Source organism: Mastomys coucha, unplaced genomic scaffold (assembly GCF_008632895.1).
Source record: "Mastomys coucha isolate ucsf_1 unplaced genomic scaffold, UCSF_Mcou_1 pScaffold16, whole genome shotgun sequence".
In the NCBI taxonomy this organism is placed as follows: domain Eukaryota; kingdom Metazoa; phylum Chordata; class Mammalia; order Rodentia; family Muridae; genus Mastomys; species Mastomys coucha.
In genome coordinates, this window is record NW_022196898.1 from 6215778 (window position 1) to 6240312 (window position 24535).

General features: G+C 40.4%; 1 protein-coding gene and 2 long non-coding RNA genes across 7 annotated transcripts in view; 2 read left to right on the top strand and 1 right to left on the bottom strand.

Annotated features, from left to right (window-relative positions):
* Positions 1-24535, bottom strand: part of Nbea (neurobeachin) — a 551294-nt gene that overhangs the window by 68772 nt on the left and 457987 nt on the right. For all 5 annotated transcript variants that reach the window (XM_031373880.1, XM_031373884.1, XM_031373881.1 and 2 more), the window contains 2 exons: positions 11438-11578; positions 6005-6124 (listed from right to left, as the gene is read on the bottom strand). In XM_031373880.1, the coding sequence (XP_031229740.1) occupies positions 6005-6124; positions 11438-11578 (261 nt within the window). The remainder of the gene's footprint in view (positions 1-6004; positions 6125-11437; positions 11579-24535) is intronic.
* LOC116092892 lies at positions 131-9554 on the top strand. The gene is made up of 2 exons (XR_004119553.1): positions 131-176; positions 9306-9554. It is a non-coding gene; the product is annotated as an uncharacterized LOC116092892 (long non-coding RNA).
* LOC116092890 lies at positions 12390-23700 on the top strand. The gene is made up of 4 exons (XR_004119551.1): positions 12390-12586; positions 21133-21371; positions 22095-22172; positions 23450-23700. It is a non-coding gene; the product is annotated as an uncharacterized LOC116092890 (long non-coding RNA).

Here is a 24535-nt window from a genome sequence, read left to right on the forward strand (position 1 = left end):
GAGGGTCAGTTCCAGAGTAACCAACCAAATGTAGCCACAGGGTGAAGCTTTGTCAAGGCCATGGAAGGTCTCCTGGGAGCTCTGTGAAGAATACTGACGGTGGTTGCAGATCTGTACAGCTACACAGTGAGGTCTATGGATCTTCTAGGTACTGCCTTCTGTCTCAAAAGACTTGGGTAAGTGTTTTTTTTCCTAATACTGAACTACGATTAAACATATAGAGTGGATGCTGGACCAACAAGCAAAGGGGCCTTGGCCCCTCTTCCTACAAGCAAGCAGGCAGAAAAGCATTCGACTGCAAGGAGAGGCAATAAATGAGAAAGACTGACTCATAGGGCAAAGCCAAGGCCCCAGAGGATTGAGAGAGTCACTGAGCACAGAGCGGTGAGCCTCAGACAGACAGCAGCTGAGCAGCCCATGCAGGCTTTGGTCTCCTTTCTACCTGCTTGTGTGAGGGCTTTTGAAAATCTCCTGGTGTCTGGGGAACTCCTTTCCAAAACAAGCTGCTTTGAGCAGTTAGGGAGCCAACCAAAAGCAGGGCACAGCTGCTCGGCTTCCATACAGACACGCTAGACAAAGCTCACCAGCAAGGGTAACTGGGCTGCTCACTGCTGCTAAACAGCATCTATTTAAGGAAAAATCCAAGGAGTTTAAATTTGCTAAATGAAAGGCAGTACAGAAAGACAAAGAATATTATTAAAGAAATGGCAAAGTGGATATTATAACAGGCATTTTGTGTCTGCAAATGTGATTTCTAGTTTATTTTTAACAGCTATACTAAAACCCCATGGTACACTTAATAATAGTATATGCGTTCTGTCAAAAATAGGAAAATATCCTCAAACACAATTTCTAATTTATAAGCTTATGACAAGTTCAAGCTGCTGAGAAATTGAACTGGAAAGTATGTCTTAGGATGATAGAAAGCCACTATTAACACTATCATAATTGTGTACCTATTGCATCAAACCTGACATTTCAGTTTAATATATTTTGCTGAGAGCTGTACCATTTTATGGCTTCCTGGTAAAATCAAATCTAACCCAGACGTTTTCACTTTCCTAATATAATTCACTGTGAGGTTTTAAAGCTGCCAGTGCTTTTCTATCCTTTTCCCAAAAGATTGATGCCCGGGCATCTGCTAATTCCACGAGAGCTCATAATGGGTCACTGAGGCAGTGTGAGCGCCTCCATTAACTGCATTAATTTACACTATGTCACCTTAATGACACTGTGTCACAGCCACCTTTTCTAACATCTACACAGCCATTCAGAAACTAACGTAACAAGTTTGGAGGGTATTAAGGAAAATTAGTGAAAGAACATCTCTAAGCAGAATATCTCTGCTAGCAGGGCATGGCTGAAGGAAAGAAATTTAAAATCAAAATACAATTTGACTCCACTCCTGGGGCCTCTCCTCAGAAGTCACTTGGGCAGCTCTCCTTCCTACCCAGCTTGGGTTCATTAGCACAGGAAGACACTGACATTAATGGAGGGAGACAGAATAAACCCATCTAGCACATTCTCAGTCTTTCCTGCAAGGCTGTCTAAGTTAGCAGACAGTGCAGAGAGAGTTTTCTTCTTTGGAAACAAAACCACATTTCCCTAAAAACAAATCAGCTGCTACATACAGAGTAGAGACAAGAAATAAAAATTGATGCTCCATCAGTTAGTGGGATTATTATTCTTAGTAACTCACTCTTCTCTGCTAAGCCAGCCATTATTTTAGAGTGAAAAATGCCTTAATCAATGTATGGAATCAACTTTAAAAAGTTTCAACTCACCATTAATTATTTTTAAAGACTCCATATATTCTAACATTTTGTCGTAAGACCCACATTTTGGTAATGTAACAGAAACATTAGGACATATGTGTACATATGTGATTGGTAACATACATACACACAGACACACACACAGACACACACACACACACACCCCCACAAACTTAGGTGTGCACACACACGTGGAATAGATGCCATATTGCTTGATATTTCTTTCTTTTTCTTTTTGATTTTTTGAGATGGGGTTTCTATGTGTAGCCATAGCTGTCTTGGAATTTACTCTAAAGATCAATCTGGCCTCAAACTCAAGAGATCTGCCTGCCTCTGTTTCCCGAGTGCTGGGATTAAAGGCACTGTCCAGTATGCCTGGCTTCTGTCTGCAATTTCAAAGATTGTTTTCGACCATTCAGAAGGCACAAGACCAAACCCCAAAAGAGGCAAACAACATGTGTGATGTCACCTCTTGGTCAATAAGTGCAGCAACGTGCTGTGCGGCTGTGGAAAGCAGGGAAACTTGGAGGCAGGGCTGCTCCCTCCTGGGTGGGGAACTCAGAGGCAGTGCTGCCGGCTCCTGGGTACACTGTCTAGAGCAGCAGCAGCCACACTACTCCTTCCGACAGGATAACTTGTGGGTGGGGAAGGAACAGCATAACATATGGCTTTATGGAGGGAACTGTCATCACTGGGGATGATGGTTTGATAATATGTTTAAAAATTAAACACACAGATGGCCTTGAGCCACTAGCCCCATTATTAAGAGTCACCCTTTGCAAATACATACAGGGTACACAGAGCTCCATTCCAGGATGCTCTCTTCAGCTTTGACCTCCACAAACTGTAAGAGAAGACACTCCAGGACTCAGAAGTACATTTCTCTGTGTGTGTGAACATGCAGGCCTCCTGAAGAGAGAGACCCCGGAATATAAACACACAGTATGCAAGGGAAAGGGTGCTGCTCAGGTAGAACTGACAAAGCAGTCTACATGTCAAGGCAGCGGAATGCACTGCTTATAAACCAATTAAGTGTGTGGCAGAGAATGGGGGCTGGGGTCCAGAATGGCTGCAGGAAGTGGGGTAGGCTATATAGTGACTGAAATGCAACTTGCTGAGGTGTCTGGTAGTTAAAGTGCTGACCCAGTTCTCAGGATGAAAAGGAAATTGAGAAGTGTGTTTATATCAATAAATTACAAATGCTTGTCTTCATACACGTGGGGGCATGTGAGGGTAGATCTCTGAGTTAAGTAAAATGCTAATTCTTTGTTGTTATGATGCGAGGAATAGGGAGGATGCATTTTCACTTGAAATTGTTTGATAAAATAAGGAAACAGCTCTGGCTTAAGATGGTAGTCTTCACTTATATAAAAGAATATTTAACTTCCATGCAAGTGGCTCATCGGGTGATTTTGTAAACAGGAGGTTGAGATATTGCGCCCATGGAGTGCCTTCCAGCTCCCAGTTTTTGTCTTGTTCTCCAGGTATGTTTAACAAGAGTGGGCCTCCCTGATTTCCTCAGCAGTCAGTGTGAATGATTGCCTATAAATAGTTTAGATTAATTTTTTTAGAGAAGTTAAGGCTGTTAGGTGGGCGTGGCTACCACATATAATTCAGCAGGGCTTCAGGTGAAACCTTGCTTTTTCTAAATGTAAATACTCTGCATAAATTAAGACTGGCTCTCATACACTGTAATAGCAACAAATAAAATGTGGATTGCTACATTCTGCTTCCACTTCCTTTGTGATTTGCTGTATAAGAGAAGGGAATACAGAGCTTAGATGCGCTCAAACATCCTTTTCCGTCTACCTACATTGTATTGCTCTGTATACAAGTTTTGGGCAGCCACAGATATGCAAATCAAACAGCTGAGTTTAACTGGCTCCTTTCTGAAGGACTAAGCCCTAAACTCAGTGACACCTGACAGTCTTACACTAAGTGGCAGTGGAAGGGAAAAGCTCTATATGGAAAAAGGGCTTAAAATGAGAAACTTTACCCATGCAATAATTGATCATGTGATCTTACTATCAGAAAGGAAGAGAAAAGAGAAAGCAGGCTTTCCTTATGCATCAATTAAGACCATGCAATCCTTTTCATTTTCTTAAAGAGAAAACCCATATAAACAATGAACAAATGTTTGTATTTAGTAATAGTGAAGATGTACCAACTGTAAGGCTGCTCTGCTTTCTGTGTGAGCAGTGTGTGTGCTGGTTTAATCTAATATGTATTGTTGCACAGTATCCCCAGGCAGTCAAGTAAAGGGTAAGGCTGTACAGAAAACCTGCATTTTAAATGGGTCTTGTCATTAATGCTTTATTAATTGCCCCAGGCTACATGAACCCAAAGCTGGGCCAGACATAACTCTATGGCGCATTAAGGTCAGATTCAGCTCCCACTGTGTTTTATGCAATGGGCCAATATTGAGTGAACAGCAGGGAAGGTATGTTATGGGATTCTTCTCTCCATCTCCAGCTTATGTCATCTGCAATAGATAGGGATTTTTGAAATAATGGAAACACCTTAATGAACACTAAAAGTCCTGAGTTACTTTTTGATGGCTCTTAATTGAAGTTACTGGTTATTAAGAAAGTTTCCAGTGCTGGGTGTGGAGTACCTCCTTACTAGTTATTGGTTAGGGAAAGCCTCGATGCCCCTAAAACAGTGCTTTGTCTTCCTCTTAGTTGAACACTAGAACTAGATGATAAGATCAAATTGCTAGAGGCACCATGCACCTTGACTGTATGCTATAGAGAAATCAAGTGGCAACTGGGCTGAAAGCCTCCTCCAGCTAGCTTTCAAAGTGCTAGAAGATGCTATATGGGCTGCTGCGGAAGGAATCTGGCTGTGATCCCTACAAGTTACAATGCCAACCGCATCCATTGTAAGGTCCGGCTTGTTTGGGCAATGGTGGTTAGGTCACTACTCTGATTGTGTTTAAGGCCCTCGCTTATTCATGTAATTTTATGGGTGGTTTCAGTCCCACTCTAGCCTGAATAGCTTCCCCTCCAAAAACCCCACAGAACCCTGGTGATTTTTATTAATAAGTTGTAGGCTCTCTGCTGGGCAGGTTCTGAGCTATTCTAACCTACACCTTAGCCACAGCCCCGCTTGTTACTTGCCAAATGAGTCTTGCTCTGTTTGTTCTGCTGCATGTGTGTTCTCTGGATGATTTTCTTTTGGCCATGTGTTCATAGTTCATCCTGCCTCATGGAGACCTCCTTCTCCTACCTCATTCCTTCTCTTCACGGTCCCTGCCTGAGACCCCCTACTCGATCTCAAGTCCTGCCTCCCTTTCTCTCCTGCCCAGTCACAGGCTCTAGGCTTTTATTATCCAATCAGGGATTACTGAGAAGCTTTCTTCACAGCACATTGGTCAATACAATGCCAGTGTCCAGATTGCAAACTGATCTTGGGCCACAGAGCTCAGCATCTGAATGTACAGTGTATGAGACCAACCCCAACACTCACTACAAGAAGGAGTCCATACCTGGTACTGTAAACCTTCCCAAAAGCCCACAGTGAGGAGCTTAACTCTGTTGTTTAGCTAGTGTGTGTCAAACCACCTTCTAAATGCATGTTTGTATCCAAAGACAATTACCACTCCCAGCATTAATCAGAGAAACTTCTCTTTCCAGTAAGCTTTCAGGAGGCAAAGACTCATGGTTGTACAAGGTGCAGATAAAAAGTGAGTTGTGCTCAGCCATAAATAAAGCATTTCTACCCTCCACTAAGGCTCAGAGAACACTGTGGAAGGGGACATAGAAAAACAGGAAGAACCAGAGGAAGGGGGGAAGACTGCAAAATACCACCCTCTTGGTAATTGCAGTCTTGAACTTTCAGAGATAGTCAATGACTACATCATGTTTGCATATGAATGGGCCCATCAACAGCCAGGTTGGAGGAGGGTCCCAGTGAGCCCTACTCCAATTACTGAATCATATCCTATGGGTTCAAGAAAAGAGGGAAAGTAATTTCTTTTCCTTATGTACCCACTGTTGACCACTCCACCAGGCTCCAATGGATATTACCAATATGCCAGTCACGCAGGTGGTCCTGGTTAAGTTAAATTGGTCATACAACAAGAAAAACTACAGATTTTCTTTAAGATTAGATGTAGTATACAATTTTAGTATACTGGAGCAAAGCTGTTTTATATATATATATAACTTTAAAAATAAAATTTTCAACAAGTTTTAGAGTTCTATGACTATAAATGATAAACTGTATACCTTGACATCGGACGTATCTCTCTGACTGGTTCTCCATGACCTTGCAATAGATGAGAAGGTTCGGTCTGGATGGTCAAATTTCCCGTCATTTGCATTGAGGAAGAAGGTTGTGAATGGCTCCTAAATACAGAAAAGAATCAGTCACTGGATCATTTGAAACACAGCTACAGTAATTTCTTTATTAAAACAAACAAACAAAAAACCCAAAAAACAAAATAAAAACAAAGCCCCTAGCATCTCTGAGTCCTCTATTGGAAAAGAAATACAGAGCCCTGGGTAAAGGCCTAGACCGAGGTGTGAGATGTAGGTCTGGGCTGACTGGGCCACTGCAGACCACTGTTCCACAGCCTGGAGTGTCCTCTAGCCTCACAGGCATGTTTTTCATCTGCAAAGTGATGAAGTACCTTACGATCTCTCTGTAAAAGGTTCTCACAGCATTTATAAGGGAAATATCCTTTCTTTCTAGTAGTTCAGCTTGCAGGGCTCTCTAACAGGCCTAACCATTGCAAACAGGGTACTGCACTGCCAGGTCTTGCCCACCCCTCTTCGCTCCACCTTTCTGAACCATTAGATCAAATTCCTAATGCTAGCCACAAAGGTCTATTCCCTTATTTGGCCACCTCCTTATGCCTGACTAAAACTCTAAGGAATAGCTATTGAAACACTGGATAACTTGTCCAAATCAGGACTTACCAACTCACCCTAGCACAGACCTCCCCCTTTTCTCCTTAAAACCACTTCTGGATCAAGGCCTGCTGCTACCTGGACCGCATTCTCCACTATGAAAGTGCCTCTGTCCTTCTCATTAACTCCTGGTGCATAAGGATTCTTCAATACCTAATCCACTGAATAAGAATGGACTAAAGTAAACTTAATTAAGACTGGAAAATTCTAGTACTCTATGACTGGTGCCTTTGATTAGCATTGTTAGCACTGTGTCTATCAATCAGGACATCTTCCATAGCAGGAGCCCTTAGGATAATGCCATCACAACAACTGCTCTGCAGTTTTTAGGTTGAGCAGGAGACATTGCTTTTGACATCATTAAATTTGCCTCCAAAACAGGTAAATAATATTCATTCTCACTAAGGATTCCTTAGGTACCTACAAGTAGAACAAAGGCAGATATGTATTTCCAGTGGCATATTTAACCCTTTACTCTAAAGCTGATGATGGGGAGGATCAATGACAAAACTCATTCCCAAGTTTGATGATGTTAGTCTGTAGGGACTGTCTTAACTGTCTCTTTTCTTTATTATACATCTCCATTTGCTTCTTAATGTGTTAAGACTTCACTTTTGTCCCTTCACATTTCTTTCCTTGCCACTAATCTTAGAGGTGGCCACTGGGCAGCAACCAGAAATATAAACCCTTTTCAGTATCTTCCTGAAATTTAGTATGAATAGGTGTCATCATTTTTATGACTCTGTATAATATGTCATCTTTAATTTTGGATGACAGAAAAGTCAGATGGAAGAGACAAGATCATGAATGATAAACAAAATACAAGAAAATGGGGGACTAATTATAGTACCTGAAAATCACATACATAGGCAGGAAGTCTACTCTATTAAGATTTTAAGTTATGTGAGAGACAAATGGTATCATGAAAATTAGGAATAAAAATTGTCTGAGGTGTCTCTCACTGACTGATTTGCTTTGTAGACTTTTAATTTACTAATAAAAGGCAGATAATAAATGTGGCATATGTGATCATTAAATTACTCAAAATTAGACTATTAAAAACAAAAAATAATAGTGATAAATTGAACAAAATATGCCCAATTAATTTTAAGATTTGATTGCACAATTTACCTATTTTTGGCAAGTTCCTTTATGTAACTCTGTCATGTAACTGCCTCGGTGACTTCATTTTTATAAACTGACAATAATCTTTGGGGGAATTATATGAATTAGCTAAGATTAAATGAAAAAAAAAAAACAAAGAGAAAACTTGATATATCGTACCTGACACAAAGTATCAAATACCCACCAGTCTTGTGTACCCAGACTGCAGTTACCGGCTACCTCCAAGGGCACTGGCCACCTTCCCTGCCATGTAACCACTACAGACCAGCTAATTCCAACCTAGAAACACAGGCTTTCCTTTCTCCTCTCTTTGCCTTTCTTTTCCTTTCCTTTCCTTCATTCCATTTAAAAGCTTAAACCAAACACTAACTGTAAGTAATCACAGCAAAGGGAAGATGCAGATCTGAAGTGATGTGGAACCTTGTAGAGAGGGAAGAAAGCAGGTCCATGCTGTGCTATATCCTGCTGTCTGTCTGGGCTGGCACCCTTCACACTGTCTCCCTGGCAGGTATGTGCCTCCCTTCAGCATGTGAGCTTATTCAGGAAGTGGAGGCACAATTAGCTGAGGCCTGAGATCTATCTTCCTCCTATTTTTTTGGAAAGAATCCAACAGTAATTCTAGACTCAGTCCACATTTCCTATTAATTACCCTGCATGCCTTCTGCGTGCCTCACTTCTGATTAAACATCATCTGCTATCCCCTAAGTGAACATGCTCTTCCCTTATGTGTCAGTATCCAAAACAAACACAGTGAAAAGTTTTATTTAGTTTGGTTTAACAATGATGATCCTAAAAGTACTACTGGCATTTTTACTAGAAACAGGTATTTTTAATGACATATTACAGTTGAGTTTCTAGGTAGAATTTCTAAATAATCTGTACTTATAAAGAAAGTTCTAAATTATAAATAACTCATGTAGAAATTAAATTTTGAATGTTGTCTATTTAGCTCCCTAAGAACCATTGTTACTAAATGTCTAAAGAATTAGCTTGGCACAAAAGGGCTAAAAATACTGTGTTGACCAGGAAACTGGTCATGGAGGGCTGTACTGGTCAGTGAATACTATGTGATTATTCTCGGGTGATGTCTCTAGTCTAGAAAGGACAAAAGTCCGAGCACATTGTGCCTTATGTATTAGTTGTCATAAGAATCCCACGATGGAATGAGGGCTCCTTCAGCACTGGTCTGGCAGCCATTAATGAAACAGTCTTTCTAGAGCCTGGCAAGTCAGACAAGTGATTTCACTGTAGTTTGCATAAAAGAATGTTCTTAATTTAAAGTAATGAGGTACGTAGATAATTATCATTTTTATGCAATTACCATCATTGACATACTACATACATATATTGACTGATAATGAATTTAATGACTTTAGGTCTAAAAGGCTTGAAAGGTAGAGGACAGATACTTATTTTAATATGTATTATATTTTATGAACAGATACTTAGTGACACAAATCATAATGCATTTTCTTCTACATAAAATCCTTAGGATAAGAGTGAAGAAAGCAAGTTTCCCTCTGCCATTAGTTGAATGCTCCTTAAGCGGCTCAACCACAGAACTCCAGTACCTTGCCTCTGACAGCTTGCCATGAAGCATTTGAGCTAAATGAGTCTTCATAAAAGCAACTCCATCCATGTTGTCTGACACAGCAGGCAACAGATGCTATATTGTGCTAGAAGACAGCATATTCTTTGGATTCCAAAACAAGTTAAAAAATATTAAACACTGCATAAATAATTTTTTATTTGTTACATGATCAAAAAGTAACATTTTGGGTATGCCAGGTTTACACTGATGAGACAAATTCCACCTGTTTCTTTCCCTTTCCCGAGGGCACTGGAGTCAAGGGGTTTGCTGTAAGGCTGCAATGCCTTGTGTACAGTAGACAAGGCAGATCACTGTCAGACCCTTACATCATCCTGTGCTCCATCCACTGGAACATCAAGTCAGCCAGAGGACCGCTTGTGCTTTGTGATTGGAGGAAAGATTTAGCTTACTTGGAAGAGAAATATATATACATGTACACAACATACACACACACACATACACACACACACACACACATACATATACATACAGGTGGTTGAGGAGTATTTTTCTTTTAATAAGTTTTGCCAGTCTGCTTGCAGATTTGACTAAATGGTATTCACAGAAAACACACAGCATCATTGTGACTATTTCAAGATGCTCTTACTTAAATCTCAAGACAACACAATTGAAACATTTATTATTATTGTTTTCACACACAGTTCTGGACTTTTTTCCATCTCCAAGAGACCTGAATGAGCCCCACCCCCAACACCTAAGCAGTGGCTCAACAAGGAGGTGGCATGGAGAACTCTGATGAGTATGAAAAGGCCTCTCAAGGTGAAAACTTATAGTTTCAGTGTTTTTGAAAATGTTTGTTTCTGTTTCTGGGGGCTTCTTGTGGACTGTAGGTGGTCTACCCTGATGGTGTGTGGAGGGCAGTTCTTGGCCTGCTTAGGGACAGCCACATTTTATTCTTGGCTCCCACAGCAATCAGCAAGTGGACATTTACAGATGCTCTATTCCCCTCCCCCTCCATTTTAAGTCTATGCTTCCTGTACTGATTTCTGTCTGCTTGCAGTTCATTCATGACTAGGTCATTCCCACTAGTGAGACTGGAATTATGACTGGAAATTTAGTTTTGTGGCCTAATCACTGGTGACCTGAGAAATGAATTGCTCAGTCATTTTTTCTTCTCCATTTTCCTATTTCTGAATATAAATAAATTAAGACCACCTTTTATGGCTGTGCCAATAAGAAATCAGCTATCCTAAATCTTGACTGGTCTGGTCATTTCTGTAGTCTGTTCAGTTTTGTGTCTGGAGCCACAGGATGGATTCCATAAATTCTGTGGGGGAACTCAGAGGGCATCTTCTCTCACCTGACTGTGAAGGGCACTCTGCAGGAGTGCAGAATCTGACTAGTAGGCTTGGCCACTAATTATTAGGGTCTAAAATACAGTTAAGGTTTTTCTTAACTTCAAACTTCATACGCTTAAGCTGACTCTTGGACAGATGAGACTAACGTAAAAACCTTGGTCTAAAAAGGAGATCACATCTTTCTATCTTTCCTTCTGTATGGAGTTAGTTTCTCTTGGGTGAGGTTTGGGTTGGTTTTGTCAATATATTAGCTGATCTACACCAGATGATCTACCAGATGTACATTAAAGACGTACACCAGAGGGTCCTTCATGACTGGCTTGGGAGTACTGGGTGGGACAGGATTAGGGTTTGTAACAGAGTATCTGCTCAGTTTGTGCTAATCCCCACCCCACCCAGCTCAAAATTAAGTACATGGATTTAAGTAACCTGCTTCCTAACCCAATTCTACAAAAAAGATCATACATTAAAAAACAAAATAACAACAACATAAACAAAGCCATGTGTGATTGTGCACATCTACAATCCCAGCATTTGGGAGGCTGAGCAGGAAGATCACAGGCTTGATGCTTTCTGGGCTACATGACGTTTATTTTCTGCTCACTGGTCTCTGTAGTCATTAAAATGAACAACAAATGCACTTGATTTTCATTTAGTTTACTTACACTGCAAACCCTGTGGAGCTAGAGGCGGCCGAGTTAAGGTGATACTTACAATTCGAACAAGCCATGAGAGGGCAGAGGTCGCGGCTGAGTGGTGTGTGTTGTAGTGGTAGGGGGGGCTTTGATCATCCTCCCATGTCTCATAGCGCTCTGCGTAAAACACTGCTCTCTTTGGGTTCAAAGCACCAATTGGCTGTAAAAAGATAAAAGAAAGGTTCTGTTCCATGCAGCAACAGCAGACATTCTGGATGTCCAGGCTTCATCCTGAAAGTAATCTGGCACTAATAGCTTGCTCTGTATGGGCTCTCCAGTGAGTGGATTCAGCTCTGTATGGCTTCTTCAATGAGTGGATTCATATTAATTACTAACTGGTGTACTTGCTAAGGATACACAGCAGCTATGCACATGTACAAAGTCCCCAGACTTGGCTGTCATTTTAGAAAATTAGATTCCAAGGGTGGTTATTTAAAAATTTGTTATACTTTTATCATGTTCTTGTGCCTTTCCCAGCCTCTCCCAGAGACTACCCATCTCCCAGCCTGACCAATTTTATGTTCCTTCTTGTTCTCTCTCTCAAAATAAAGCAAAACCAACAAAAAACAAACAACAAAACAAGCAAGTAAACAAAAACCAACAAGCTCCAAAATTACCAAGACAAGATAAAAGTGATTATATTTTAACTGTTTCAGGTCAAATCAGTATTTACATGGCTCCTTTCCATTTCCTTGGCTTCTTAGCATCCATGATGGAGACTGAGCTTGGCAACCATTATTAAGACAGCTTTCTATATTGTTGTCTTTGCTGAGTTAGGGAACTTCCTCACCTTTGCACTGCCTTTCCTGTTTGCCAAACTCAGTCTCTACTACGTATGCTACGGAGTCAGTCCTTCAGAGAAAGCACAGTTGGAATGCTGGTCCTGGCCTGCTACTGCCCAATTGGAGCTCCGATCTTTTTTATGAATTTGAACAGTCAGCCAAGTAAGGAGCGGCTGACCCAGAGGACTCAGGTTCCCAGGTAGGTGCTTTGTGATGCCACTATGACCTGTGCTATCTGGATTTCGGAGGATGACATGGAATATTTTCTTCCCTTGAAAAGCACATGTTAACTATTAGACCATGCCTACAAACTTCTTCACACATCTAAACTTTAATGATTCCTAGAAGAACCTCACTGTATAAAATGAGGATATGACTGCTCCAAGGTATGGTTGAAGGGAAGGTTTTTCTTGTAGATATGGGGGATATAGCCATAGGCATCTGTAAGAATCCAGAGCGGGGCATGAAAGGAGTAGACTAAACATGGCCAGTGGAGTGAACAGGGCCTTGAGAGGAGAGGGGACAGGGTAGGAGGGGTGGCTGGGGGGTGGGGTAGAGGAGAAGAAGAGAAGAGAGGATGAGAGAGGGGATGGGAGGGGCAGTGGATGAGAAAGAGGAGAGAGGAGAGAGGGGAGAGGGGAGAGGGGAGAAGGGGGAGGGGAGAGGGGAGAGGGGAGAGATCTTCTGAACTGAAATGGTAGGGTTATACAGGAATAAAAAGCTGGGGGTAAGGAAAGCCCCTGAGCTGGGCTGGGTGAGAAGAGCCATTGGTACTGAGCGAGCCTGAAGCTAGTCTGCACTTTGGTATGCTGATAAGCACCATAGATAACCCTTTGTCCTCAGTTTCTTTGGGGTTGACACTGGAGTGCAAATAACACAAATAATCTTAGTTCAATTGTCTGTCTGGTGTTGGTTTCTTCATATGGGGAGTCCACACTTACCATTTAGGTACAAGTTATTGTTTTCAGTTGCATACCGCACAAATAAGTGTTTGCATCGAGAGTGAAAATGTTAAGTATAACAGGCTTTACCCAAAATTTAATACTACTGCTTAAATATGAAGTTCCCCAAAGGCTTAATCTTAACAGAAGTCATAGAAAATTACTGTTTCGATGGGACATATAATGTTACACAAGAGAGAAAAATTCATTTGTAAATTGCTATGAGCCTTTTCTTTTGGTCCCAGAAGACTAATTTAAACCACACAATGATGTCAGCAGTTAGAGCTGCTAGAATTTCCATAATAAGCTCTTATTTGTAAGGATGCTTAGCCTATTGAAATTATTTGTAAAGCATGTTCATTTTATATTAGCCTTTATTATATGATGACCAAAATTAAACTACTTTCTTTTAAAAGGTACATTTCTTGGTTACAAGAGAATTAATATTTTAAAGTTCTAAAACCATTGATCTTCATTTTTATGACTCTTTGAATTAAAGTATAAAATTTCTGCTAAGTACTTCAACCCTATTTTGTGCTAAATTTCAACAGTTACCTATAAAATCTTTTTACACAGATGTAAAAAAGGCAGAAATTTTGTCAAACATTATGTAAAATTCTCAATACTTAAAAGAAATGTGACTTTAATGTCTGATGAGAGGATGAGTACTACCAAGCAGAGCATACAAAGGTTACATAGTGACCGGGACTAGTCTCCCTAGATGTGCGAGTGTAGATGTTTTCCTAACTCAGTGAGCTGTCTAGAAAGAGTGGAGCTTTCTGTCTTGAAAGTGCTGGTGGATCTTTCAGTTGCAGAACAAATGTCCATACAGGAGGACCAACCTTATACTGATGCTGTTTGTTCTCTAAGATCCCACAAAACATCATGGAAGAAGAAAATGGCCAGACTTCTAATCTCTTCCAGCCTTTCCCCTCAACTACCCCCCAAAAATAAAACAAATATTTAAATTTTCTATTTTGCTCATTTCCCTGATGTTGAAATTGGTAGGAAACAACTGCACTGGATTAAAGTCTGCAAACCTCTCCTTTACAACTTAAAATATATTTCTGATTTGAAATTTGCCTAGTAAAGCTATAAATTTTGCCTACAAAGTTTTCTGAAATAATATGTAAACAATTTCATTTCTACTTACTACTTTAAAAATAATTTTGTTTCTAGTAGTCAAGAAACAAACTTTTTAAAGAGGAAAAAGCTTCCAGTTGTTTTGGGAGATGGCCCTCTTTCTTATTCAATCTAGAAAGGCATCAGATTTTCTCATACCCGTTACTGTCTACCTCTCTATTGATAAGGTTGAAAGTCTGGCGTATGTTTAAAGCTTAAGTGAGTATCACTCGTGAGTCCCATATGAATCTGGCAGACGACTGTGGTCAGAAATTCTGTTGACAACACACAGCTCTATTTACTGAGGCGGACACACTTAGTGGGCACAGGAACTAGTCTCCTTTTCCTTCAGCAGTAGTCTTAAGATACCGCCATTGCTGTGGTTTCCACAGAGTTTAAAACTTGATGTTAGATCTGTTGCTGGTTGGTTCTGCAAAAGGACACTGACAAGCCACATAAAATCATGCACAAACAGCAGGCAGAGACTAAAAGTATGATCTCTATACCTATAAAACATTGTTGTTTTTAGAAAGGTTAGTAAGCTTACATAACTTGCTATAGTTATTGATATCTTGAGAGAATTAACTGACGTGTCCAGAAATTCATATTCCTGGTAAAACTGGGCGGCAATTGTTTATGTTGCAATGAAGCACTGTTGTATCTACTGAACAAATGATGTTCTGCCCTCCACTTCTATCCCTTACCATCCACTCCTCAAAGATTCAGAAGAAAAATCTGCTTCAAACCAGGGTGCCACAAAAAAAAGCTTCTTTTCTTAAACAAGTGTGTGACTTTATTGTATGGAAAAACATCCTAATAGATGTGTGCATAGAGATTTTACATTAAGGTATTTACCTATCCATCTTTTATTTATCTAACTATCATCTGTCTATCTTCCTATCTATCTCTTTATTTAAATCTATATAACTGCTGCAAACACACAAGAGAACAGGCTCTACTTAGATTTCACTTTGGTATATTTGGGTAAGAATTCTTTTGATATTTAAGTGAGTGTTCTTCTCATTTTATTTTTCTATTTTTTCTTTCTGTTTCTTTAGCCTTGATCTATCAATATTTTCTACTTAAAAATCTCTCAAGTTATATTAAGTCATTTTTTGGAATAAGCATCTATAAGAAAAAAATGACTAAAAAAAGTTGTAGTTATGATATTATGATAAACTAGAGCACTGAAAGAAAACTCTGGATATATAGCTGATCTGGGTTGAGTAAGTAGTAAATGTCAACTCAAAGAATGATCAGTTTCATCAAAGTAGATTTATAATTTTTAGGAATTAGAGGCTTTCAAGGAGTCACATGCCCATTACAGAATCTCAGCACTTTATTCCGGCATATCACTAAAACCTGGAAATGAGCAAGTCAGTGCTCAAAGTACTGAGATTCTATGCATCACTTAAATGTTGCTGTGGGCCACTACCTGCCACTGTTAACTGACACTGTATATTTGCATGTCACTGCTTTCTCATTCCCTTCCTAGTGTGACTTATACAAGTGTCTGGGGTCTACAAGGCATCCTTTCACCTCACTTCGCCAGAAGGAAACAGGGACCTGGAAGAAGGGAGGGGGAGGAAGGGATGAGAACCTTGACCCAGTCCTATGCCTTGTATTACAGATCTCCAACTTAGTGAGCAGCTCTCCAGTTCAGAGATCTAATTGCTGTGCTATGCTAGAAACAGCTTCAATGTGTTTGGTTTCTATGGAGAACTTTCTGGGTGTTTCCACATCCTTATCACACCAGAACTTGCGATATATCTAAGTTATCTCCTCTTTCACTAGAAAGAGGGCTAGAAAATCTATAAAAGAGGCCTCCCAGATTCTTATCTTTTCAATTTTTCTGGTCGTGAACTATATGACATCATCTTGAAAATCATCTCATGTCAATGCAGGACTCACTCCTATAGCCCCTTCACCCACCCTTTCTATCTATCTCCCTTATCTGACTCATGCTTTTGGAAGGGGTTCAGACTTCCTTGTGGAGGCGTCACAGACAGTGCCTAGTACTAGTGAGGTAAGCTTGTAACTCATTTTGCCCAGTAGACTGTGCCTTAAATGAAACAGCTAATCTATTCATGTCTGAATTATCAGCACCCAGTACAATGCCTGGCTCTTTTTAGCCAAGTGGTAGACACTGAATGAATAAAGATCTACTAGAATAGAGTTCCTTGTGGGCATTTCAGACAAAACGTTTTAGTCATAAAACAAGGCAGACAATGAAGGGGATACATTTAGAGGACATAATCAAGGGACTAAGAGCTCTGAGGAATCAGAGAAAAGGAGATGCACAAGCCAGTGCAGTGACTGAGCATCTGTAAAAAGCACGCAGTGAAAAAGGGCAGTAATTCCCAGCGCATGTGGTTATACCTAGGTCCGACTCTCACAAATGAGCAACTGTTCCTCTTCATTTTAGAATAGCTGGTGCAGATGGGCTGACCCCAGAGAACACCAAAGTGTCCATCAGTCTATCGTATGTGGGCACTGTGATTGGTGCAGAAATTAGCCCATGATAAGAATTGACAGAAACTTTGCTGCTACTATATTAATTACTATACTAATGTCAATACAGCCATTTTATAATTAATAAATATAATTAGTATAGCAATTACTATGTTAGTACAGTTAAATTATTTTTACTTACTAGACTGTCAAAAATTATCAAGTTCCATCACTCTCATTTAAAAAGATTGCTATATTTAATACATTTCTTTTCTTTTAATCTTTTTTGTACAGTCTAGATTTTATCCCCCTCCCAGTCCACTCTCTGACTGTTCTACATCCTATACCTCCTCCTTCGTCTCCACGAGGATGTCCCCCATTTAACACTTTTCCATTTGAAACTTCATCATCAGACAGGTTATATACTAACCTAATAAAACTTTAACTTTGGATACTTTTATATATGGTGCAAAAGAAAGATAAGAACTACTAGGAAGTTGCTATAGATCTCTGGGCTGCTCATTCTCCAGCTTAATCACCTGTACTCCATGTGCAGAGGCATTCAGCAACATTCACACCTCAGCACACGCATTTGCACTGCCACATTTCAAAGCCTCAGGCATTATCACTTCCCTTTAAGTGGCATAATAATGTGGGAATTGGTTAAGCCCATCCTCATCTGCCAGTCAAACGACTCCTGTGTTAACAAAATAGATTTTTTTCCACTCGGTAATTAAGTGTTTGTGCATGTGTATGTGTACATGAACGTATGTTTGCGCCCATGTGTAATGTCTTCCGTTCATGTCAGTGTTTGGCTATCAGAAGACATGTCTGGAAAATGGAAGATCCCATTTATACTTTAATGAGCAGAGACTGTGATTCATGTCAAAATCATGTAACCACTAGAACCTGGAAGTCAAATTCATGAGTGAAGAGAAATAGCTGAGACACTAACGTGTATTTTGTTTCAAGACAAATTTTACAAAAAGTGCACATTCCCATAAGGAACATTTATATAAATTGAAGGAAAAACATTATCTCCACCTGCTAGTAGCTGGTACTGAAAAGACTGGTCAATGACAGACCATTTTGTCAAACAATAAATACAATCTATAATGAGTGAGATTTGACCATGTGCATGCACTATAATTAAAAATCTAAGTAAAAACACTTTCCCATGTTCCTCATTGGTTTCATAAAGATGGTCAGGGAAAAAATAAGATTATAAATTACAAAGGCTCATTTCACTCTGAGTAAATGTACAACTCAAGTTTTAATAAACACTCAGGGTTAGTGTTTTGGCATTTAAGAAGATAGACAATTTGTGGCATGAAAATGAATTATTCAATGATTTTTTTAACCTTACTTGAATTAAAAATGATTTAGTTGAATCAAATACCCTTTCACTAGACTTTTTAATCAATCATGCCTCAGATAGAGAAACTCTGGGGTGACTGGAAATCTACTTTGCATCCACCATTCTGAATGCCCCTTGCCACAAGGTGTGTCCTAGTTAGTGTTTCTCCTGCTGTGATAGCTAGCATTTATGACACATGCCACTTGAGGAGGAAAGGGTTTATTTCATCTTCCAGCTGGGAGTCTATCACTGAAGGAAGTCAGGGCAGGAATGTAATGTAGGACCCTGGAGACAGGAACTAAAGTAGAGGTCATGCAGGGATGACACTTACTGGATGGCTCTCCAGGCTTTGTCACTTATCTTTCTTATACCTTCTAGGACCTACAGTGGGCTGGGTCCTCCTACATCTGTCATTAATTATGAAAATGACCCACAAACTTTACTACAGGCCAATCTGATGGAGGCATGTTCTCAATTCAGGTTCCCGCTTGCCAAATGACCCAGTTTGTGTCAAGTTGACAAACAAAACAGTAATAAACTCCAAATCAGCAGAGGTCCTTCAACACTACTATCAAACATGCATACTATGGTCATTTTAATGGGGAAGGAAGCAGGGTAGAAGAGCTTAGAAGCAAGGCCACTCTGGAAGAGTTTGGGCAGAGACATTCTGATGCACAAGTCTGTAATTCTCAGTTTTAAGACTAATAGAAGAGAATAGCTTCATAATTCTAGGGCTACTTTTCTAAGAATCCAGTAAAAAGAACATACCACAAAGATTCAGTTCCTTGTGAACTTAGAACCCAGTGCTATGTTCCTGACTGTGGCATGGACTTCACAAGAGCAAGCCAGCTGGCTCCAGCTCATGCCATGGACCAGTTCCTGAATGAGGGACCAGGGCAAGAGGCATTATGTTTATTTACTGCACTTCTTATTTGTTGGTGCTGCCTGCGAAATCCTGGAAAAACAGTAAGTTAATTGTTTGCCAGCATGGTTTTGATAAATATTAGATGCTGCTTTACAATATCTAATAGGAAACTTGTATTTTGTTGTGAAGACTTTTGGGAGATATGGCAGACTGGAAGCCTCACCATGGAAACCCAGTGAAGGAAAGAAGTGAACTCAAAGTTCATGCTGCTGTTAGCACTGGCCAGTGAAACTTCTTTTTGCGTGGTTAAGTTAAGAGACATTTAATTGGTCAAAGCACTGGGAAAGTGAATGTTCTGCCTTCTATGGCACATTTACATCAACCACCTCCTACCAAGCATCAGGAATGTTGCAGTAGAAAGGACAGGAAGAATGTAAGAACCAGAGTAGGACGATCAGTGCTGTGAAAAGCTGTCTTCTGTTTGTGACACACCATTGCGCTCATCAACGTATAGTAGCTGTGTTTACCCTTACAAGATCAAACCATGCAATGCTGCAGCATGGGTGAAGGAGGAATACATGAGATCCCACTCCTAGCTGAGGAGCTGTAAGCAGGTGATGGCTGTTGTAGAGACAGCAGTTTCTCTTTGAGCATGTGACCCTGGGTAGGTTGCCCATGCTCCAGTGGATTGCCCACGCTCATGTAACACTAATTGGATTCAGTAGCTTATGATAAAATTAAAAAGAAAAGAAGACATTGAGAGATGTGGTCAGGAGTTTATGAGGTACTGGGGGAGGGAAGAAGGATAGATAAAAATACACTGAATATATATATATGAAACTCTTAAAAATAAATGGAAAATACTGTAATTAGTGTACAATAGTAATATAATAATATAATTTACAAATATATAAAGCAAACACTATGTATGATATAAAATATTTATTTGGAAAACGGGGCCAGAGAGATAGTTTAGCAGACTAAGGGGCTTGCTTGCTGTAAGCCTGAAGACCTGAGCTCAGACCTGGGGACACACATAATGGAAGGGGAAAACCAACTCTCAAAGGTGTCCACACACATGCAGTGGTATGTACACAGATAACACACACACATACATTCACATACATGAATTTGAAGTAAGACTTGGGAAGAAAGGGAGAGTGAGCAAGAGAGCACAAAAACCTTTCTTTCAACAATACTATTAGATTGTTTGAAGAAGATGTGGAAAAAGTAGAGGACTAGTGAGTAAGATGTCTCACGTGGCAGAATGAGAAAACCAACTTCCCCAAATTGTCCTCTGATCTTTATACAAGCACCATATATATGCACATGTCCACATCCACACAAAATAAATAAACCAAATGTATCCCAAAACTATAGCTACTGAATTACAGGTCTGGATTTCATATGGGAGAGTACCCGTGATAAGGCAGGTTTTGGTGTTTACAACCCCGGTGATCCTCTGCCCTGCCTCCTGTGTGAGGCGTCCAGCATTACGGTGGAGATATCTTTTCCCTTGCACTATCAGTGGCTCCAGGTTTCATAGGACTTGAGATTTAAAGGCTCCAGAAGTGCTGCTGGTAGGTGTTGCTCTGGCAGAGCCAGAGGAAGGAAGATTACTGGAGGCATGCCTTTCTAGAACCCCTTCTCTATGCTTTCTGGCCTCCCTGAGGTACACAGGCTCCTCTAACTCCAGGCTCCTCTGTTATATCCTGCTATACTACAACAAGGCCCACACGAGGGCCCAGTGACCGAATGCTGAAGGCAAGAACAAAAATGAGCCCTTTTCTTCACTAAGTTGATCTTAGTTATTTTATTTACCTCAGTGAAAGAAATGAGACTAACACATGCTCTTACAGAGACTAAACTTAACACTAAGTTCCTAAAATTGAGGGGAAGTATAAGAAGAGAAGCGAGGTGTCTTTAAGCTTAAGCTTCATTTGTTTCCTGGTAAACGTAGCTATTATATCTTACACTGATCTGTGTGAAGGGTATGGCTGCCTAAACAATGGCTATCTCCCGAGGTCTAGGTTATAATTCAAGGTCTTTCTGACATCAAAAATGCAAAATTTCTCTTTGCAACTGCCAGGTGTGTACAGTTCAATCTGCTATTTCCTTCACTTAAGCACAAAGAGCCAAGTCTCAGGGGTATTTCAGTTCACTCTTTGTAATAGGAAGTGACTTTCTTTCCTTCAGGAACAAGAATCTGGAGTCTCTCCTCCTTCCCCTATCACCCAGGGCAGACAAGGGTCCCTAGCTCACCCTGGCCTGACCTCCAGCTCCATCTGCAAGTGGCTGTCCCACCCCTCACAAGCAGCATCAGTGATATGTGCTGAGAAACAAGTTTCCATTTCTTCCACTGAAGCTGCGCTGGGATTCTTTGGAGTGGAAGTATGAGATAGGAGCTAATGCAGCCATTCTACTACTAGAGAGAGGTGAGAGAATGTCTGAAATACATTCCACTGTGGAACAGAAGATGAGTCTGAAGTCTAGAATACCAGGAGATACACGGTGGCACTATCTGAGCCACTGAGCAAATCTTGCTTGAAAGCCAAACCCTTCTCTGAATCTTTCAGCTATAAGCACCAATGATGTTGATGTGTTGCTTGAGCCAATTTGAGCTGAGTTCTCCAAACCTTTTTTAAAGCAAAAGGTTCCTGGCATAATTAGAAGCCACAGAGACAGTGTTAGTTGGTGGTATAAAGAAAAACAATTTTTCATGCTTGTGTATTTCATAGTTTCTCTAATATTATAAGCAGAAAGGAATATGAAGTTATTTGGGACTTCAAATGTTAGCATAAACTAGTCCTAGAACTACTGATTGCTAATTATAGAATTGTTGATTAGCTCAAGACTCCTAATCTTTGCTTTACAAAGTTACTTTTCTTGTTAAAATATTCCCATTTATTAATATTTAATAGTCTTAGTTTTTTTCTTTTTTTTATTAAATATTTTCTTATTTACAATATCTCCTTTCCCAGGTTCCCCTCCAAACAAACAAACAAACAAACAAAAAAAACAACAAAAAAAGAAAGAAATAAAAATAAAATAAAATAAAATAACCCCAAAACTAAAACAATCCCCTGTAGTCTCAGTTCTTTCCTAAGTTTTTGGGAAACAGATTTGCCAGTCACCTTCTTTTGGTCTATTCATCCCAGCGGCAGGAAGTTCACATGCTCCTTGGTGGCGCCTCTTCATGAAGGACTGCTGTTACCCACTATAATCTCTCCTCCCAGGTATGCTATGCTTCTAAAATCACTTTCTCCTATTTTCATACATTAAACTCTTGTGTATTACTGGGCTTTATAAGGGGTGGCCCTAGGCCATCTGGACAGAAGTTCCTATTAAGAACTTCAGTGAAGCAAGGCAACAAGGCAAGGGTGATTTATTAACATATCAAGGGGCTTTAATCTGCTAACATCTTCCCATCCAGTCAGTGTGTGACAGACTACTAATGCACAGGCATGGGCAATGGGAGAGCTGAAAGGGAAAGCTATCTCTTTCCTGCTCATGCAGTCAACCAGGCCAGCACCAAGGGACAACGCCATGCTTGCAGTTCCTGTTTCCTGATTTCCTCAGGATTGCTTCTGCTGCTTATTTCACACTTTGTAAAATTGGGGAAGTGTATGTGTGTGGCAAAGGCAAAGCCCTACCAAAGAGGCACTCACCGAACAGACAGCTTCCCTGGTTACCTGACAGGCATAGGTTGTCACCCCAGCCAGTCGGGAGGCTGAGGCAGAAGAATCCCAAGTTTGAGCTGGGTTTGGCTTCGAGTGAGTGCAAGGTCACATGGGTAACTTACCGAAACCCTGTCTTAAAATGGGAAAAGAAGGCGAGGGATGTGTGTAGGTGTAAACACTTGCCTAGCAGGCACAAGGTCTTCAGTTTAACCATCAGCACCACACACCTCCAAATCAATGATTTCACTTTTTACATGGGTAAATTACAAGTGTGTTATTACTAGCAAACACTCTAGCAGCTATCTCCTATAATCCACAGAACCAGCACTGCTTTCGTTGGACATATTAGTATTTCGAGAAGGTATGAGCCCAACAACTGGGAGTATCTGAGCACGCTCTCCAGTAGTTCTCGCTCTTCTTCACCCACCTCACTTCCAGTCTCGTCCTCTTATGAACCAGCTCCCATCTGTTTGGGACTAATCTCACTGCAAGAGGCTAATGTGACTCACCCCTGCTGGGCTTGCCCACCCTGTGCAGAGCCCTTTTATCTGTACACACATGAGCACATAGTAAGTACTTGTTGACAGAGCGAGTGCAGAAAAGGAAGCAATCTCAGTGTGTAAGTTTCCTTTGACTATAACATTAAAGTTGGATTTCAGATCAAAAGGAATGTTCTACCTTTAAAAAAAAACAATTAATCTTAGATAAGTATAGTAGTAGTTAGCATATGAAGTGTCCTAATTTGCATTTTGTTGCTGTGATAGAACATTATGATAAACAAAAACAAACAAACAAACAAAAACCAACTTGGAGATGTTTTATTCCAATCACAGGTCACAGTCCGGCATCCTGGGAAGCCAAAGCAGGAACTCAAGGTAAGGACCAGGCAGCAGGAACTGAAGCAGAGACCATGGAGGTTTGCTCAGCCTACTTTCTTATATAGCCCAGGCAGGCCCATTTGCCTAGCAGTGGCACACAATGAGCTCAACCCTCCTACATCAATTAGCAATTAAGAAAATGTACCATGGACAATCTCACAGGCCAATTTCATAGAGGTAATTTCTCAATTGAGGTTCCCTCTTCCTAGGGGATTAGTTTTTATATTAAGTTGATTAAAAACTAATTAGTATATGAAATTTGCATACAATGTGCCATGGTTCTTAAAAACCTACACTATAAATGTTCATTTTCATACACACATACACACTCATACATATAGTATCTAATATATAAATACTATCTACTCAATGTTAAAATGACATGATTTATATTTGTTTTTTTTTAAAAATCATATTTACATGTGTATGTGTGTGGAGCCAGAGACTGCTCTCTCTTGAGGAATGAGTGCAGGTCAGCTTGATGGCAAGCACCTTTGCCATCAGGGGGTAAGGTGTGTCTCTCTGACCTGCACAGACAAGACTTTAAAATTACCTTTGTGTTAGTGCCCTATGAGTACCTTTCTAGACTGGTAATGCCCAGTGAGTACCCCTCTATACTGGCCACGCTCACTGTGTACCCCTCTACACTGGCAAGCATGTAAACTGTCTGTTTGTACAGCATAACTTTTATAGTAGGAGTATACTATTAGCATCACTGCACCTGAAAGATATTTCAGAGAATATGGCTTATGGCAATGACTGAGAATTCTAACCACCATAGACAGCGCTACCCAATTGTGTCAGGCCACACACCGCTCATCAGACCTCATCACTGTGACCTGCTTAGCACTATTTCAGTACTCAGATAAGGAAAGTGAGGCAAAGAGAAAGTGAACGGTTTTTCCTAATGTCCTGCCCTCTAAGTGTGGAACTGGGATTTGAGTGACAGGCTAGCATAACTGAGCATGCCCAGGTTAATGATAGGGGGGTATGACTAATAGTACTCAATGGGAGCTCACGCTGCTGAGCTGCTCTGGGGAC